The 17,998-nt window shown below is 41.9% G+C and overlaps 1 protein-coding gene across 2 annotated transcripts; it reads left to right on the forward strand.

Annotated features, from left to right (window-relative positions):
- The first annotated feature begins 462 nt into the window (after nt 1–462).
- LOC109290164 (keratin, type I cytoskeletal 15-like) lies at nt 463–8,665 on the forward strand. 2 transcript variants are annotated; one of them, XM_019506556.1, is made up of 8 exons: nt 463–1,112; nt 2,161–2,243; nt 4,322–4,478; nt 5,149–5,310; nt 5,772–5,897; nt 5,996–6,216; nt 7,674–7,705; nt 8,233–8,665. In XM_019506556.1, exons 1-8 carry the CDS (start codon nt 528–530, stop codon nt 8,319–8,321), a joined length of 1,455 nt encoding a protein of 484 aa, XP_019362101.1. In that variant the 5' UTR covers nt 463–527; the 3' UTR covers nt 8,322–8,665. The 2 variants fall into 2 exon arrangements, with proteins under 2 accessions (XP_019362101.1, XP_019362110.1); XM_019506565.1 differs by having other exon boundaries at nt 8,236–8,665.
- The last annotated feature ends 9,333 nt before the right edge of the window (nt 8,666–17,998 follow it).

Below are 17,998 nucleotides of genomic sequence, written 5' to 3' on the forward strand. Positions count from 1 at the left end.
GAACTGAAAAGATATCTGATTGGATTCCAGATTCTTGATTGTAATAAATCGTAAGATAAGTAATGGATGGTTATAGGTACATTTTAGAGAAATGGTAGCTTCAATGTAACAAACTTCATTTTGGCAGATTTTTTTTAATATGATTGTAATAGTTTTCTGTTAATGCATGAAGTGGGGTGTGATGGAACTTGCCTGTTTTTCTACTTCTGAGCGTAAAAGAAGTCAAACATAATCCAAGTGTCAGAACTGTAGCCTCAAGTAAAAACATTCACCCTGAATCATATCTTTTGTTTAATTAAAAAACAAAACCCAGACCCTTAAGATGTGCAGCCAGCTGTGTTCACAAGGAATATTACAGCTGGCTTTACCCCGAAGGGCCTAAGGGAGGAGAATATTTTTTGTGAGGAGGTTAGGGTACCACACCCACTGCAAGAAGTATAAATGCAGCACCACTACAGTGAACAGACTTACTCTGTGATTCTGCATCTAGATAAGTAACTGTCACCAGATCCTTGACTGCTGTTACAATGACTACTGCCTTTATGCGGAGCTCCTCTTCTAGCTATGGTGGTGGTGGTCTGGGGTGTGGGGTTGGTGGTGGCGGCTCCTCTCGTGTTTCCTCTGTTCGAATGGGAGGATCATACAGAGCTCCAACTATTCATGGGGGATCTGGTGGCAGGAACATTGCTGTGTCTTCTGCTAGGTATGCCTCCTCTGTAGCAGGTGGATATGGTGGGGGCTTGGGTGGCGGCCTTGGTAGTGGATATAGTTCTGGTTTTGGTGGGGACTATGGAGGAAGTGCCTTTTACGGTGGCATTGGAGGAGGTGCTGGGGGTGGTTATGGAGGGGGTCTTGGTGGCTTTGACTTTGGTGGTGGCTTTGGTGGTGGCTTGGGTGGTGGTGATGGAGGCATTCTGTCTGGAAATGAAAAGATAACGATGCAAAATCTGAATGATCGTCTGGCCTCATACTTGGACAAAGTACGAGCTCTGGAAGAGGCCAATGCTGACCTGGAGGTTAAAATCCGAGACTGGTATCAGAAGCAAGGTCCCACTAGCCCAGCCCGGGACTATAGTCCTTATTACAAGACAATTGAGGACCTCCGAGACAAGGTATGATATTCATATTTAGAAGGCATTTTGATAATAGTTTGCTATAATTGCTGAATTGTGGATTCCAAGTTGTGCAACTCAATTAAAAATCATTAAAAAACAATATTTTTTTGCCAAGAGTTGTGGATATGCACACTCAGACAGAAAAGACAGGAACTGCTTTTCTTAATTTTTTTGAGTGAAAATCTTAGACTGAAAATAGAAGAGTTATTTACAGTGATCTGGCAGCTCTAACAGGTAATAAAGCATGACAGAATTCATTAAAAAGTATCAGTATATTGTTGAGAAATCAAAGAATGTAAATACGATCAGAAACAGCTTGTAGCCCTAAGTCAGGAAACCTCCAAGGTAGAGATAAGGCAAGATCATGTTCTGCATAAATGTATTTGCCAGTTATGCCAGATGTAAAAGTAGACACTATTTAACTTATGAGGAGTATAAAGTTGGTACAAGAGTACTATAGTAGGAATGAACAACAAAAGAAAACTCATGCTTATAAAATGTCATGTTTATTTTCTGTTTATATGCATTTTTACCATCATAACTATGCAGTGTAACAATGCACTTTCAATATTAATTCTTAGTCACATATTTTTTTTTATCCTTAAAGATATTAGCACAAATATGACAGCAAATACAAGGGTCAAACATTGTTGCCATAAGATGCACATGAAGTGAAACAATGCATGGACAAGGTAGAGGAGGAAAATAAGGCTTGTTCCATTCAGACACACCCACCCTTGCTATGGGTTAAATTGGGAGTCTATTCTGCACTCTGTTTCATGGTTTACATTTAGAATATGAATAATGTGTATCTTCTTTTGTTGCTTTCATAGAAATCCTGGAAATGCACAGAAATGATGAGAAATAGTGGCAATATGATAAAATGAGGTGTTGTAATCCATAATGTATGCTTTAATTGTCAACCCAGATCCAGTCTTTCTCCCATCTTTATTGATTTGCATGTCTCAGTAGCCATCTACTATGTACAATTGACACTGATATTTCACTATCATTTCCAACCCCATCCCCTGCCTCCCTATTGCAGATCCTTGCAGCTACCATTGACAATTCCAGAATCATTTTGGAGATTGACAATGCTCGGCTGGCTGCAGATGACTTCAGACTGAAGTAAGTAAATCTTATGCACTCTTATTCTCCAGTATTTTTTTTTTCTGAACTTGAATATATATTCTTATTTAGTAGTAGAATTGAGAGTTTAGGGGTGGTATTTCCCCCCCTTACAATTATAAGAAAAAAAATCTAGAAAAAATACTGATATGCTATAGTAAAAAAAGGAGATAAGACGTTATTAAAAGTTGTATCAAGCTTTTCAATATGTTGTCCTCTTTAATTACAGCAAAGATCTTAACTTTCTGTCATAGTTTTCCTGTACTGGTCTTTCTCTAAAAAAATGAGCATCTAGATTTAACAGCAAAAAAGTCTGAGCTTTGCTTTCAGTATAGAGGGATAAATTTTATTCTTATACCACTTCTTTCTCCTTGGGAATAGAAATTGAGAGAAAAGACAGAAAGGAAAGTCAAAGGCTTACTCCATGCTTCTGAAGTTCTAAGACACTATTGATAACAGCTAATGAAGTAACTGTTGTCAAGATGCCAAGGCACTCACACAACTAATTTCTCATGCAGTGAAGTAAGCTCTAGGCTTAGCCTTTTTCTTTTAGTGCACTGGGTAAATTGCCTAATATGTACTTTTCTTCCTAAATGAGAGAACTGCAAATGAACTGAACTGTTTGTTACTCTCTTTTATAAATACTGTAAACTGGCATCTACTGGTAACCTTTCTTAGATACTGCAAACCCATAAAGTTCAGATCTATCAGTATCTCCAAAATGGAGTAATTTCCAATGTACCACTCTCTTGATGCATTGTGACTGTCCATCTGTCTTGCATCTGAGGACTGATAAGATTGCCAAAACATCAAGTGACTTCGTGGTGTCACACAGAAAAATGGCAGTCATACTTTTATATATTGGCTTTCATACTTTCATATATCATTGTAACAGGGTGGCTTCCTTGTCAGGTCTCCGCCTGCCACCCTGCTCCTGGGGTAACCACCTACTTCACTCTCCTGCCATGCTTTGATGGAAAAATATGAGAGTTGTTACTAAGGCAGGAGGCTACCCATTACTTGCCCTGCTGACAAGTGCCTAATACCCGATCCGACCTCCCCTCCACAGGTCCCATGCCTCACGGATGTTACTCTGGTGTTATTTCTCTGGCTTATGGCTTGGGCAAACTGGGCACACGGTTGTAGCTCTTGTCTACAGCCCTGGAGGGCCACTCACATGCCACCCCTCTCTCACTGGGGTCCCATTTACTCCGCTGGCTCTCACCCAGCCTCTTTCATACTGGCCTTTCCAGGGCCACAGTCATCCCACATGGCCTCACCCGGCTTTGGGCTTAGCTCTCCTTACCTCAGTCAGCCCTGGCGCAGTCTGTTGGGTGTCCCCCGCTACCCTCACCTGCGTGTTAACTGAGCAATTCTACAACTATAGGCCTACTTCGCTCCTGGCCTCACTGGGTCACTATGCCTCCACTGGGCCTCCTCACTCGCCCACACTCATGAGACTGCTCTGCTTATTGTCCCTCTCACTCAAGGTCTTTCTTGCACCCCCAGGCTTTTCCCTGCTGCCCAGCCTGAGCTCTGCCTCAGGGCTCCTTAACAAGCCTGGGCTCCCCCTGCTCATTAGAACACCACCAGGGATGTGGGGCTGGGGTTATAAGGCACCCCAACCCACCTTTCACTGAGGCGGTAACTGACCTTCCCTGGCAGGGTGCAGTTTTATGTTTTACCCAGGACAAAGGGTCACCTGTCTCCCATAGCCCCTGCCCTTACCTCCTGACTATGGCTGGAGCAGCCTCTCAGCCTGATGTTACCTCCTTCCTTCCAGCAGCAAACTGTAGCCCAGCTTATATCACTGGGCCAAAATGGCCGTCCTCATCAGGCACCTGGTTGCTACCTGTTTTCTGCCTTTATACAGTACAATCATATTTTAGAATTGGCGCAAAACATTTCTCATGTACTTTTTTTTAGATCTAGCCTCTTTCATCTTCCAAATAGACAATCTGTATTGTGTCCTCCTGTTCCTTGCCCCCTACCCCCACCCACATTTCCTAGTTTTATAAAACTAGGCATTTACATAGTATGTGCTTTCTAATATCTATTTTTTTTTCTTTAAACTGCAGATATGAGAATGAACTGTACCTTCGCCAGAGTGTTGAGGCTGACATCAATGGCCTGCGTAGGGTCCTGGATGAGCTGACCCTGGCCAGAGCTGATCTGGAGATGCAGATTGAGAACCTGAAGGAAGAACTGGCTTACCTCAAGAAGAACCATGAGGAGGTGAGTATTCTAAACAGCAGCTGCAGGAAACCATCCATCTTTAGAATTCACTTTGGGATAAAGGGGTATAAAAAAAGCTATTACTTCACAACTGAATTGTTTAAAAGAATCTTCAAAGGAATGGGACAGATCACCTAAATTCTATAGAATCTTTGTTTTGAGAAGTTTTTAAGTGCAGGTGAAACAACCATCTCTGTCCTTGAGCAAGGCGTAGACGAAAAGGCCTCTAGAAGTCTCTTCCAGTTCTTATTTTCTACGATTCCAAGATTCAGAAACAAGAAAATTATTTCCAAGCTCTCCCCCCACAATCTTTTATTAAAATAAAAACATTAAGTGCACAGAGTAGCATCAGCTTATAGCAGTCATGGTAAGCCTATACCAATCATGGCACTGCATTTAGAAATAGCAATGTTTGTTCACAGGATGTATGACCATAGGTTTGTCACCTCACTAAACTTTCTACATGAAAAGGAACTGATAAAGAACTCAACAGTTAAAATGCTGAGGTTATACTAATATGAAACAAACATATACTATGTTATTATTCTATGATAAAAATAAAAATGTCTAATGTTTCCAACTGTGTTGTACATATCACATCTGAGGATTGCCGATGGGAGAGTATAACCCACACATTTTTTCCTTGTTCTCCTGTCTTCCATGTCTGCAGGAAATGAGAGAATATAGCAACCAGATGACTGGAAAGGTCAGCGTAGAGATGGATGCTGCTCCTGGTGTTGACCTCACCAAGGTTTTGGCTGAGATGAGAGAGCAATACGAAGCACTGGCTGACAAGAATCGTAGAGAGGCTGAGGCCTGGTTCTTTACTAAGGTATAGCTATCTTAACAAACAAGTACTTGACCTACCACATCCTTACTACCCCAATTTTTGCAAATCAATCATCTTTTTTGTCCAAAAGGATTTCTACAATCTCTGAGAAACTACGTGTCTTGACACTTCCCAAGTTTTTACGCATCCATCCTCTCTTCATTGTTAACCACCACTAGATCACTGCTTAGTATCAGCCTCAAAGCAACTCTGAAGTGTTCAGTGAAGGTACTGCTTCTTTCATAGGCACTGTCATTGCATTTCAGGAGCAGGCCAACAAAACAACCATTTGAAAAGCTTATCCATTAAAATGAGGATGAGCAACAAGATACTTGGTACAATACTTGTACAGATACCTCATCCTCAAACTCAGCTGTCAGGATATACTCCCATCCTTTTTGGAAACCCAAAAATTGTTAATTCATTTCACCTTTGTTTATCCATTGGGTTTGTTTTTCCTACAGACTGAGGAGCTGAACCGTGAAGTAGCCACCAGCACCGAACAGATACAGACCAGCAAGAGTGAGATGACGGAACTGAGACGCACACTCCAGGGCCTGGAGATCGAGCTCCAGTCCCAGCTCAGCATGGTAAGGGACTGTGCCCGGGCACATAAATCACTCCTCTTTCTGCCCCTTTCCTGTCCCTCTGTGGAAGGCAGCACACTTTGATTTGTGTTTTATTTTAGAAAGCTGGGTTGGAAGCCAACTTGGCAGATACAGAAGCCCGATACTGTGCTCAGCTGGCACAGCTCCAAGCCATGATCACCAGCGTGGAGGAGCAGCTGGCTGAACTCCGATGTGACATGGAACGGCAGAATCAAGAATATAAGATGCTCCTGGACATCAAGACCCGTCTGGAGCAGGAGATTGCCACATATCGTCGGCTGTTGGATGGACAGGACTCCCAGTACGTAACTATGTTCAACCTTCACCCCCTCCTCCTCCCTCCAATGGTATTCACATAATTTTAATGGCATATTTTGTAACAGTAATACAGGGACACAGTGGGAGAGAAATTAAGGTGTTTCATTATAGAACCAGAGGCATGAGTTTGACCTTCAGGCTGGACTCACCCAGCTTATGGCTTTACTTAGTTGACCATGCTATAAATGGGCAGTCATCTGAGCTGGGGAGTTAAAAGTAGCTGGATGTGATTTAAGCCACAATCCTCTCCTATGTGCTGTTGGCTGCAGAAACTGGTGTGTTTTAACCACAATAGCCCAATGGGACACCTAGGCTCAGACAGACTTTTCTGCATGTCTGATGATACTTTCAAACTAATGAAGTGAAATTGAGCCAAGACTACCACAGATTATTAAATTATATTGATTGGGTACCTGGCCTTTGGTAGACTGCCAGTAGATGCCCAGGAAAACCCCAGGAGCTGCTGATGCCCAAGGCAATCTTCCAGATTGAACGAGCTGATAATTATACCATTTCTAATGAAAATGGCAATGCACTCATATTGACTAGGATATTGTAACAAGGTAATATAATACCTCTTGTCAGGCCTTATGCCTAAAACCATCTGTAGAAGTCTCTTCTTACCACTTATTTAAAACTCTCCTGCTTTTGCACACAAAGTTGTAAATATGCATGTATGTATCCATATTACGGCTTAAAACAAGTTTATTTCACCTGCTACAGACTCCTCCCATCTCTAATCCATCAACATCATTATCTTTAATGCTATTCGGAGTTTTTGCTTATACTGAAACACCACTTTGAGAGGAAACTAAGCTCCTTTGTTTTTCTTTTTGCAATAATGAAAATTAAGAGAAGTAAAAGTAATGTATAGAAAAAAAATATATATATACACCTTTCTCAAGAATGGGACAGGAATTGACTAGACTGACTGCTGCTTCCATTCCTTATCATGACTGGACTGAGCCTTTGGAACATGTGAAAGAGGAGAGGGAATAAGATTTGTAACAAGAGGGCGTGTCTATACAAGATACTAGTGGCGCTGTGGCAAGAAAAAACTGCTAATGTCCTAATGCACAGTAGAATTAGTCTACTGCACATTAGCGGCACTTAAAAAGTGCACGCCAGCACTAATGGGCAGTGGATCCAATTACAGTGCATTAAGTTAGTACCTGTAATTATAGATACTAAACTTAATGCACTGTAATTACGGTGCCTTAATGAACATGCCCCAAGACATTATAACTGCCAACAGGTCAACTAAAAGCTACATATTTTAAAGGCCCTCCAGTTTGCAAATGCAAGGATAATCACATTTCAACTTTTTATGCAAAATGTGCATGTTTCAAATCAAAAGTTATTCAGCCTTTAGACCAGATCAGTGGTTCACTGCTCAGTTACATTGCAACCCATTAATTTATTATCTCTTCTCTTCGGCAGGCTATCAGGATCAGGATGGACTCCTAAGGATGGTAAGGAAGATTCTTAAATACTGGGGAGGGAGAGGAATAAAATGGATTGAGTAGTAGTCTGAATGGAATTGGCATAATAGAATCAAGCCATTTCACCCTTTATAGACTAGTGGGATCGTTGTTAATCACTCCACTCATCTGTCTGGACATGAGTCATACTTTCCCCATAAACCTTCAGTCTTAGGTCCAGCATATGTATATTTTATTTTGCCTTAAGTGTGCTCTGGCAAGTTGGTAAGCACCTGATCACATGTGCAATAGAGCTTTATCTGAAGATGTATGCAACGTTAAGGGGCCCTTGAATTTCCTTATGAAAATTGACCAGCATAGCCAGTTTTCATAAGGAAATTATACATCCTTTGTGTCAACCCTGTGGCCATCCTTTTTTAGGAGGATTTACCATGAAGGGGAGAGGTAGGATGAGAAAAGAAAAGATGTAGAGGCAGCTGTGTGGACAAGTGGGAAACACTTCCAAAGAGGGGATTTTTCAGTGTTGTAATTGTTCTTTTCCTTCCTCTTCATCGCAGTAGCATTTAGCAGCAGCAGCGGCAAAGTTCGCATCAGTGTAGAAGATTCAGTAGATGGAAAAGTAGTTTCCCATGACAGGAAATACTGAATCCATTCACCCACAAATGACCACCTGTCCAGCACCAGTTTAAAACACAGCAGTCATCTGAGAGGGCTGCAAGAAATACTTCCTGATGCAATCAAAAGGAACCTGTTTGGCATGCACATTAGAAAACACTAAAAAGAAATGTTAATTCCTGTTTCTAGCAGTCACAATAGTCAAACTGAAAAACATGCAACAGCTTGGTGTCTTTCCTTAACATTTATTTTCTTTTTCCACCATTATTATCTGTGCTTACAGCCCAGGGATAAAGGGCTTATTTTACTACAGCAGCTTTATTGTACCATATCAATGAAACTAATAAAGTTTCTTTCCTGGATTATGCAAAAATTGAGTTTTTGTTTAGACTTTTTCATTATCAGCAGCTTGGTTTTGTGAGTTAGGTGTGCCTTTCCTCTCACGTGTTCGGCTCAATCCAAACTGAATGAATATTTAACCTTCCTTTGTTATACAGTTGGCTGCAATTAAACCTCTAAATCAAGACAGGAATTATTGAGATAAGTAATTACATGCACTATAAAATGATCAACATAAGCAGCATCTCCACTAATAATAAGTAAATGGGCAGAAATAAAACCCAGCTTGATTCTACTTGGAATTATGCAGTTTATACATATGGAGAAAGTCACCTGAAAATAGAGATATTGACCAGGAATGTGAAACCTGGAGAGCAGGAAAGCTAGAAGACAGTAACAAGAGAGAATGGCAAAGTAGATGTAAGCGGAAATATGATTTGGAAGCAACGTTTCAATGAGGCTCCAAACCCTGGAGTGAGAGTGATCTCTTGAAGCACAGTACTTACACCTATACAATTAAGACTGTCTGGGCTTTACTTGTAGGGGGAGTGCATCTACATGGACTATTAAGGTGATATGATAAACTCTGGTGCAGTTTGCTCTGGAGTCAGCTGCTCTTGGGCACAGCGTCTGTATGTGTGCCCAAGACAGCAGCAGTTTGAGCCAGGGCAGAGCAGCCCTGGGCTAGCAGCAGGCTCAAAGAGTCAGCTCCATGCCCTGGTTGGTAGCATTAGGCAGCAGAGGGGCTGGCTGGGGCACTAGGGTGCTAAAGTATGAAGCTAGCCAGCCCTAGCCAGCCTCTGTCACCATCTACACAAGCGTTTTGTTGCACTTAATTAATCTGCCATAAGATAGTTCTGTCCCTGACAGTACTATCTTATGGTGGAGTCAGTTAATTTACTATGCCCTAATAAAAGTGCATGTGTAGACCAGTGACATTTTACTGTGGAGGTAAATTAGTCAACTCCTCAATAAAGCACGTGTGTAAATGCACCTGGGAACAGTTTAGTGAAAGAGAGATACTCACTATGTCCAGGGATCCAGAGAGGAAAAACATAAGTGATTTAGGGACTGGGCACAAAAAATTATGTGAAGTGAGGCAAACATCTATGCCAGGGGTCAGCAACCCCCAGCAAGTGTGCCAAGCATGGCACGTGAGGCCATTTTGCTTGGCACACCACAGCCAGTTGAAGAATATACAACTAGAAGAAAATCAAACATATACGGTTTACTATATGGTTTTGAAAGATAAAAGAATTCGGTAACAGACCATTGTCTGCAGAACTTTTGTCACTGAAGTTGTACTTTACCAGTTAAAGTTGATGAGATGGAGAGAAGGGTGTTCTTTCTTTGATGCTGAGATTCAGGAGTATTCACACTTTCTGTCTTCTCTTCCTCATTTATTACATTCTTTCTGGAGTTAAAAATAGCTTAATTAGTTGGAAATTAGCTGAAATTAGTGGGAAATAAAATTTGATTTCCCGGAGGGCAGACTGGCCTAACTGATTCCCTTGACTGAGTACTTACATATTATGCTATGGAGCCTGAATAAGGGGGTATTGGCAATATAAATCTGCTCTATCTACTGAACAATCTTTTTACTCCCTGTAAAAGAACAAAGGGACACTTACCTTAGTATTTCTGCCAGAGCATATACAGGACAAGCCCTTTAGGGAAGGAATGTAGGGAGGCTTTATACACTCTGTTTTTTTAAAGCAAGGTTAGTAAGCACAATATTCTGAAGTCAGTATAGCCAATATAAAATTATTTTTTCTCATCTTCTGTTTGTTCAGGCAGTGCAGTTTTCTCTGCTAGGTACAAAAAACCCAGTCATAAGAACAGGTATGTATGCTATGCTGGATTACAATAGACAATGTTTGCTGGCTCAAACATTCAAATTTTATTTCAAGGGAAACAGTGAAAATAAGGTTCACCTGATGTGATGAGATGTGAAGGGTACAAAAATTAAGAGCAGCCTCTTTTAATTCCGAATACCAGTTTTATTGGTAAATTCATGTTTACAGCCATACGTGATGTGGGGGGCACATGCCCCTCCCCCCAAGATTGGCCACTGCCAGCATTTGTGGGCAGTTGCCACTTACCACCACTTCCCCACCACCAATCTGCTGCAGCCGCCTGCAGGTGGTCCCTGCTTGGCTCGCCCTCACCTCTGATGTCACCATGGCCGCCTGCCTATCCTCCCCTGTTTGAATTGCAGTGGTCCCCACTTGCTGCCACCATGCCCCCGCCAACTGTGGGCAGTCGCTGCCCCCCTGCAGCCTCAGGAGGCATGAGTTGTTCATGTTTACAGCCAAAATAAAAATACTAAAAGCAGCCTTTTCAAGCAGGTTTTTGAACAAGAACATAAACAATAATGAATTGAATAAAAATGGAAGACATTAGAAGAAAAAATCTTTTAATTTAAGCAGGAAAATGTACAAGTCTTACAAATAAATATGCTGCCATTTTGCAATTCAAATAGCAGTGATATAGGGCACCTACACACATGCATTGAGGCTGCTCTGATGCGCTGGAATTCCAGCATGTCCGAGTGGATTCAGTTACTAAAGTCTGCTGGAGCGTGGTAATTACCATGCTTTAGCAGACCCCAGCATCATGTGTATCAGTGTCCCCACTCTGAAAAATGGTGGCGGGGGTGCTTTAACTAAAGCTGGTTGAATGATCTCTAGTTAAAGCACCCCCACTACCATTTTTCAGCACAGGGACGCTGATACATGTGATGCTCTGGGCACTTTAATTAGACTGGCTCTTGGAGCACATGTATAAACATCTGTAATGCCCACTCTTCATTTGGCAGAGGCCAGAGAAGTGGCAATGGATGAGGGGACTGGACTTCATAGCCCAGAAAGCCCCTTTTCCACTCCTATAGTCCTGTGTAGTTTAGTTTGTCAGAAAGCTGAAAGAATTCCCCACTGTGGGTCCAGCATTGTAAAACATTCCTTTCTTCACACTTGAGAGCAGTGATTCAAATATCTATCCTACAAATGGAAATCTGATTGCGTGATGTGTAGATACACCCAAAGCTAGCTAGGTTGGGTATCAATAGCAGGCAAGCTGTTGTTGTTGGCAATCCCTTGATTTGAGGCTGATCTTTACCACAGCTTATTGACGGGTCTTGAGGATAATTAAGTCCAATCATTGAGCCACAGATCTGTTCACAGAGGTTGCAGGTCTATCCTCAGGGGAGGATAGGCCATAGGACAGGATTTATCTCCTTTACCTTCCTCCGCACTCTCTTCTTTGCTTCAAGGGTGAGACGCTTTACCTTGAAATGGGAAGCTGCTTGGTTGAGGTTGCAGCACCATTGGAGTTGGTCAGCAGCCAGTTCCTCCCAAGTCTTGATGTCAATAGACATTTTCTTGAGGTATGCCTTCAACATATCCTTGTAGTGTTTCCTCTGGCCACCAGGAGATCTCAAGCCATTACTGAGCTGGGAATAGAGCAGTTGTTTTGGAAGCTGATACTTAGGCATCTGCACACAAAGTCCAGTCCAGCAAAGTTGGTGCTTGAGGATCACTGACTCAATGCTGTTAACATATGCATCAGCAAGGATGTTGATGTTTGTGAGGTGATCTTCCCATTTGATGTGGAAGATTTTCCAGAGGCATCAATGGTGATACCTTTCCAGGTTCCTGAGATGACAGTTGTAGGTCAACTATGTTGCCCATCCATAGAAGAGAGTGGGGATGATCCATTGTATACCTGGATCTTCGTGTCTTTCCAGAGACTACAATAAATAAAGACATGCTGAAGCAATTTCCCAAAGGAGGTACTTGTCTACCAGATCCTGTGCTGGATCTTCTCATCAATGCTCATTCTCTGAGAGAGGTGGCTACTGAGGTAGGGGAAGTGCTCAACTACCTTCAGGATTTTTCCCTCCATGGTAATTTGGGGCAGGGGGTCAGATTTATAGCCCTGGGAAGGCTGATAGAGCACCTTAGTCTTCTTAATGTTGAGACAGAAGGCTAAAGTTCAATAGGCTTCTATAAAAAGATCCAGTGCAGTCTGGAGGTTTTCCTCTGTGCATGCAAGAATAGTGCAATTGTTGACATATTGAAGGTCATGTATGGTAGTTTTGAGTACTTTGGCCTGTGGTCAAAAGTGCTGCAGATTGAAGAACCCTCCATCCATTCAGTATTCAGTGTTAATTCCAGACTGAAGGTGGTCTTAATGAGAACCAAGATGACGAAAAAAAATGAAGAACAGAGATGGGGCAATGACACATGCAATGACCCCAGTTCAGATAACAAACAAATCTGTCTCTGATCCGCTACATAGAATGGTTGCATTCTTAGCTACTGGTACCTGAGCTCCCTAGATTAAAGCTCTGTCAGGTAGACCTACATGTGCTGAAATCAAACATCTCTAACTGAAATGGTGAGACTGTTTAAAAAGGAAAAGTGCTAGAGAAGCAGATGACATACTGTTGCATGATATTAAACATCCTTATGCTGTTTCTCAAGGGAGCATAAGGATGTTTAGGGAGCAATGGAAAATGGACAGACAACTGCCCCTGTATGTGGGTACAGTGAACAAATGGGATATGAAAGACTGAAAAGATACTGTGAAATCTGGGGTATTCAATCAGGAGTAGATAACTCTTCAGAAAGAAATGCATGTGGAAAATGCTACTGTAGGAATCGCCACATTGAAGCAGACCCAGTGGCCTACCTATTGTAGAATGATTCATCAGCATTCTCTGCATGAAACATCATGGGTAAGCCAAAAAAAATCCATAATGCATCATGGTACAGTGCAATAGCTTGGGCTGTTGGGGATAAGCATTAAGAACTCCATCCTGACCTCCACTGATAACTGCCATGGCCCGAAAAGGTAACTGATAACGTTTTCTTAACCCTGCAATTGCATTTTCTTCTGCTTATGTGAAAATATACCTAAGCAACTCACCTGCACATAAAGTCATAATAAAAAGCAAAACTTCTGTAATAAACTTATATAAATAACATATTATCTTGTAATGTATAGCTATTTATGGTAAGCCAAGAGCCTACTCCTAGAAAAAATCAGAGACTGTGAAGGGAAACAAGAATTTATCTATCCTAACACTTGCCTGATTGTTTTAAGTATTTATTGTAACTACTCAAGTACATCAACTCATTTCTTGGCTAAGATATTGAATAACAGTTTCAAGAACAACACTCATGGTAAAGGCCATCCTTCGGGTTTTTAATAAGAGCAGTTTATAAAATATCAAAGAATTGTTCATAGAAAATTAGGGTTGGAAGGAACCCCAAAGCAGAATCAGACTGAACTATATAATTCAGCCCAGTCTTTGTCTAGCTGCATCTTAAAAACCTGCAGCGATGGAGATTCCACCATCTCTCTGGCTAACCTGTTCCAGTGCTTTACTAATCTCCCAGTGAGAAAGTTCTTCCTAATATCTAACCTAAATTTCCTGTTGCTCCTTGTTCTGTTATCTGCCACCACTGACAACAGTTTAGCTCCATTCTCTTTTATTATATATGTAAAAAATAGTTATATGCATAAAGCTACCACTTTTAAACAGAGGGCGTTAAAGGAGATAAATTAACAGAAGTTAGGTTAATTGTAGATCGACTGGGATAGGGTGCGTACAATTATGGAGAATTCCGAAAAACTATTGTTAGCAACTCTAGCCCATTTTTAAAATAAAGTGCATAGTAAAAACAGGTAATTATAGTCTGGAATTACATCATTTAAATTGAGCTATGACACATAATGAAAACCCTGTATTTATCCAAATATTACTTGATGTCTCTTGGCAGACTAACAACCACCAACTGTGCATCGCTAGTTGTAAATTCAAACCAATAAGTAAGAGGAAACAAGGAGTTTTGTGATATTTACTTTATTGTTCAGTAACATCTGCATAGAATAGCTTGAACAATGAAGCACTCCGCATATACAATCCAATGCTCTCTCTGCTTAGTAGCATGTCTTTGATATTGATTGGGAGCATGCATTAATGCTCCACTGTTATGGCACATTAAGTTTAGTACCTATAATAACAGGTACTAACTCAATGTGAAGTAACTGGTGCTACTGTGCAGTAGTACCTCTGCATGGTCTTTTAGTGACATTAATGTGCAGTAGACTAATTCTACTTTGCATTAGGATGGCTTTTGCCATGATACACTAATGCGCAGTAGAAGTAATCTACTGTGCATTTAGTGTCTCATGTAGATATGCCCACTGTGTAGCAGGCTTTTTGGAGTTAAACCATATAGGTACAGTATTAAATGACATATAATATCAGGGGACCCAAGATTATCAGGGGAGCCACATCAGGGTCAAAACTTCAGGGATGGTAGCCCCTGCAGAGGCCACAAACCTGCCAAGTTTCAAGGAGACAGGTGCATTTGTTTGGGGGAAACTACCTCAAGCTGTGGACAAGCAAAACTCATGACTGTGTGTATTAAGGTGCAGCAGGGTGAAAGCTGCAGGCCGGCCTGCTAGTGCCTGCTGAGCCCATGAAGCCTGCCAGCTTTAAAGGAGATAGGTGTGGGGGCTTCTGCGTTCTGGGGCCCTGCACCTCCTTGAAACTTGGCAGGCTTTGTGGCCTCCACAGGGGCTACCATCCCTGTAGTTTTTATTTCCCTGTGCCTTAACACACACAAAGTGTCACCTATGTCATGAGTTTTGCTTTAAGGACTTTGAGGTGCACTTTCCCAGAAACCCTGCACCTATCACCTTGACACCTGGCACACATCATGCTTTCAGCAGAGGCTACCATCCCTGCAAGTTTCATCTGAATCAGCCAAAAGACAACACAGTTATAGATATTTAATTGATTATACCGTATGGCCGAATCTCCAAATCGCCAAATCTTTTCTGAAATGATTCAGAAGCTCCAAATCAATTCAGAAAGCCTAAAGCTTCCAGTGATTTGATTCAGATTTGTAGATTCGGCATCTGAATAATCTGAATCATCTCCAAATCTGAATTGTGATCCGAAGCTTTGCACAGCCCTAACGTACACTTAAGTATTAGAACACTAAGATGATAACTATTGTTAAAGATGCAAGCAAGCAGACCAAGACCAAGTGAGGAGACAGAAAATGGCAGAGGGCCAACAATTCAATATTATGGAACTCTGTAAGTTGTGAGGGAGGGTAGAGGGGGAGAAGGGAGGTTGGCATGCAGAAAAACTATCAGTCAGACAGACTAGCTAGACAGGCAAGAGGAGAACCATGGCCTGTGAGACCAAGAGATATCCAAGTTGCTTTTGAGATAACACCAGAAAGACCACATAATCCACTGTGCATGAAGAAAACCAAAGTGAAAGAGAATGAAGAGCAAGAAGGAAGTAGCAGCAGGAAAAAAAAGTTGACAAAAATGATTCAGATTTAACAAAGAATCAACAAACTACTTCAACAACGAATATCTCAACAATAACCACCTTTAAGTTTAAAAAAAAATCTGAGATAAATTAGTTTTCACAAATACTTCACAGCTGGAGGAAATAAATCCTTTTCAGTGAAAAAAAATGAAATTAAAGAGGTAAGGGAAGGCTGTGATCAAAAGTTCACTGTCAGCAGCATTGTTTCATATATTGTTTTTTTCATGCTAGTGGTTAATGTCATCACTTACATAAGCAAAACATAGTTTAAAGGAAAAAAAATTTCAGGAGCCTTTCAAAATAAAAAATAAAAATGTATCATCCCAAACATAAAGCAGAACTCTGAAAAAAATGTTACCTTCAGCTAACGCCACTAAATAGATAAATCAATCACTGAAGTGTCCCTCCTGGAGAGGGGGCTGTACATATATGCTGTTGGCAGCAGCACTGAGGTATCATGCATATGCTTGCAACTAATTAGAGAATTGTCTAAGGCTGATCTCTTTGCAGAAGTTCCTCTGCCTTTTGCTTCTCTGTAAGTGAAATGTCTCAGCCTTATTGCTGAAACAGAATGTTAATTTTGAGCTTTGTTTACTTGCATTATACTTTTTTGACACATTCTCTAAAATGCACCTCTTAATTATGATGACTGCTAGTAATCTTTGACTAGAAAACTTCAACTAAAATTGTGGGGACAAATTTCCCTTTTATATTTTGAAATGTGGTTGTAGGGTGGTCATAAGTGCATTCTGTCTCATATTCGCTGGGACACTTGCTGCCCTTTTTCTTCTCAAACCAAAAAGTTTCTACAGAAAACACAAAATTAAGTTGTGTTGGTTATATTATTACAGCACGGGGTTTTGCGGGTGTGGTGTTTTGTTTTTGCTTTTTTAAATTTTCATCTCTGTGGTTGCACTGAATCTCCTTCTTTCTGAAACCTGTGCTATTACTTGCAAAAAAAAAAATCTAAAAATGAAGAGAATTTATACTGTTAATGCTGTCTGTGAATTGTGGTGGATGAACAGCCCTGGAAAACAAAGCTCTATACCTTTAGAGGTATCAGAGACAGAGTGATATACATGTGCATGCACAAGAACACATCACCAGTGAGTTTTCTCTCTTGTTTGGAGTGATGTTAATGATAGGAAGGGGGTTCAGAATTAATGGCTCGTTCAGTATTTTACTAAGGCTAGCATGAAGACCCACAGTGATCAAACAGTAACATTACTTAGACCCCAGAGATTCTGGTCATTAACTGAGGGAGGACTGGCTCATTATCTTTGTGGCAGGCTTGCCAGTAGCAGCCCAACTTGCTGGCTTGAAAGGGCTCAGGGTGATTGGTGGGGCATCTCCTCCTCCACACTAATCAGGAAAGGTAAGGGTAGAGGCTTTCCTGCCCCTACCCAGAGGCTAGGTGAAAAGGTGGACCAGAGGGGGAACTAACCCCTCAGTTTTCTGATTGGCCCAGTCTCAATCTGGGGGCAGAGCCTCCAAAGGGGATAAAAAGACAGTGTGCCTGGCACACAAGCAGCTTCAATGAGGGATAACGAAGAGGGCTGAGAAGAGCTGGCTGAGCTGACCAGTGGGGTGAAGCAGTTGCTCTAGAAGCACCTGGAAGACGCCTCATCAGATGGGGAGCGGCAAGCAGCTGCATCCCCAGCCCCACCATGTAGGTCAATGCATGGAGGGTCTGGGAGCGGACGGGACCTCAGGCGCTGCACTGGGCAGCGCAGGTCCCCAACCCCCTGCACGGGGCAGGGACGATGGTGCATAAGCCGGTGCATGGAGGGTCCAGGAGTAGACTGGACCCTGGCTGCTGCACAAGGCAGCAGGGGTCTCCAATCCTGCCTGAGCCAGGAACTGGGCCATTGGTGCATAGGACAGTGCACAGGGCCATAGAGCTGCAGGGACCCAGCGGCTGCACAAGCAGCGCAGGTCTCCAATTCTGCATGAGGCAAGGACCGGGCCGCTGGTGCACAGGATGGGGCACAGGGCCAAGAGCAGGCTGA

This window comes from Gavialis gangeticus, unplaced genomic scaffold (genome assembly GCF_001723915.1).
Source record: "Gavialis gangeticus isolate Ggan-Ray unplaced genomic scaffold, GavGan_comp1, whole genome shotgun sequence".
Lineage (NCBI taxonomy): Eukaryota > Metazoa > Chordata > Crocodylia > Gavialidae > Gavialis > Gavialis gangeticus.

Coding starts and splice junctions, on each gene's coding strand:
- LOC109290164 (XM_019506556.1), top strand. CDS start 528: ATGACTACTGCCTTTATGCGGAGCTCCTCTTCTAGCTATGGTGGTGGT. Junction 2,244..4,321: donor GCAGATGACTTCAGACTGAA/GTAAGTAAATCT, acceptor TTTAAACTGCAG/ATATGAGAATGAACTGTACC. Junction 6,217..7,673: donor TTGGATGGACAGGACTCCCA/GTACGTAACTAT, acceptor TCTCTTCGGCAG/GCTATCAGGATCAGGATGGA.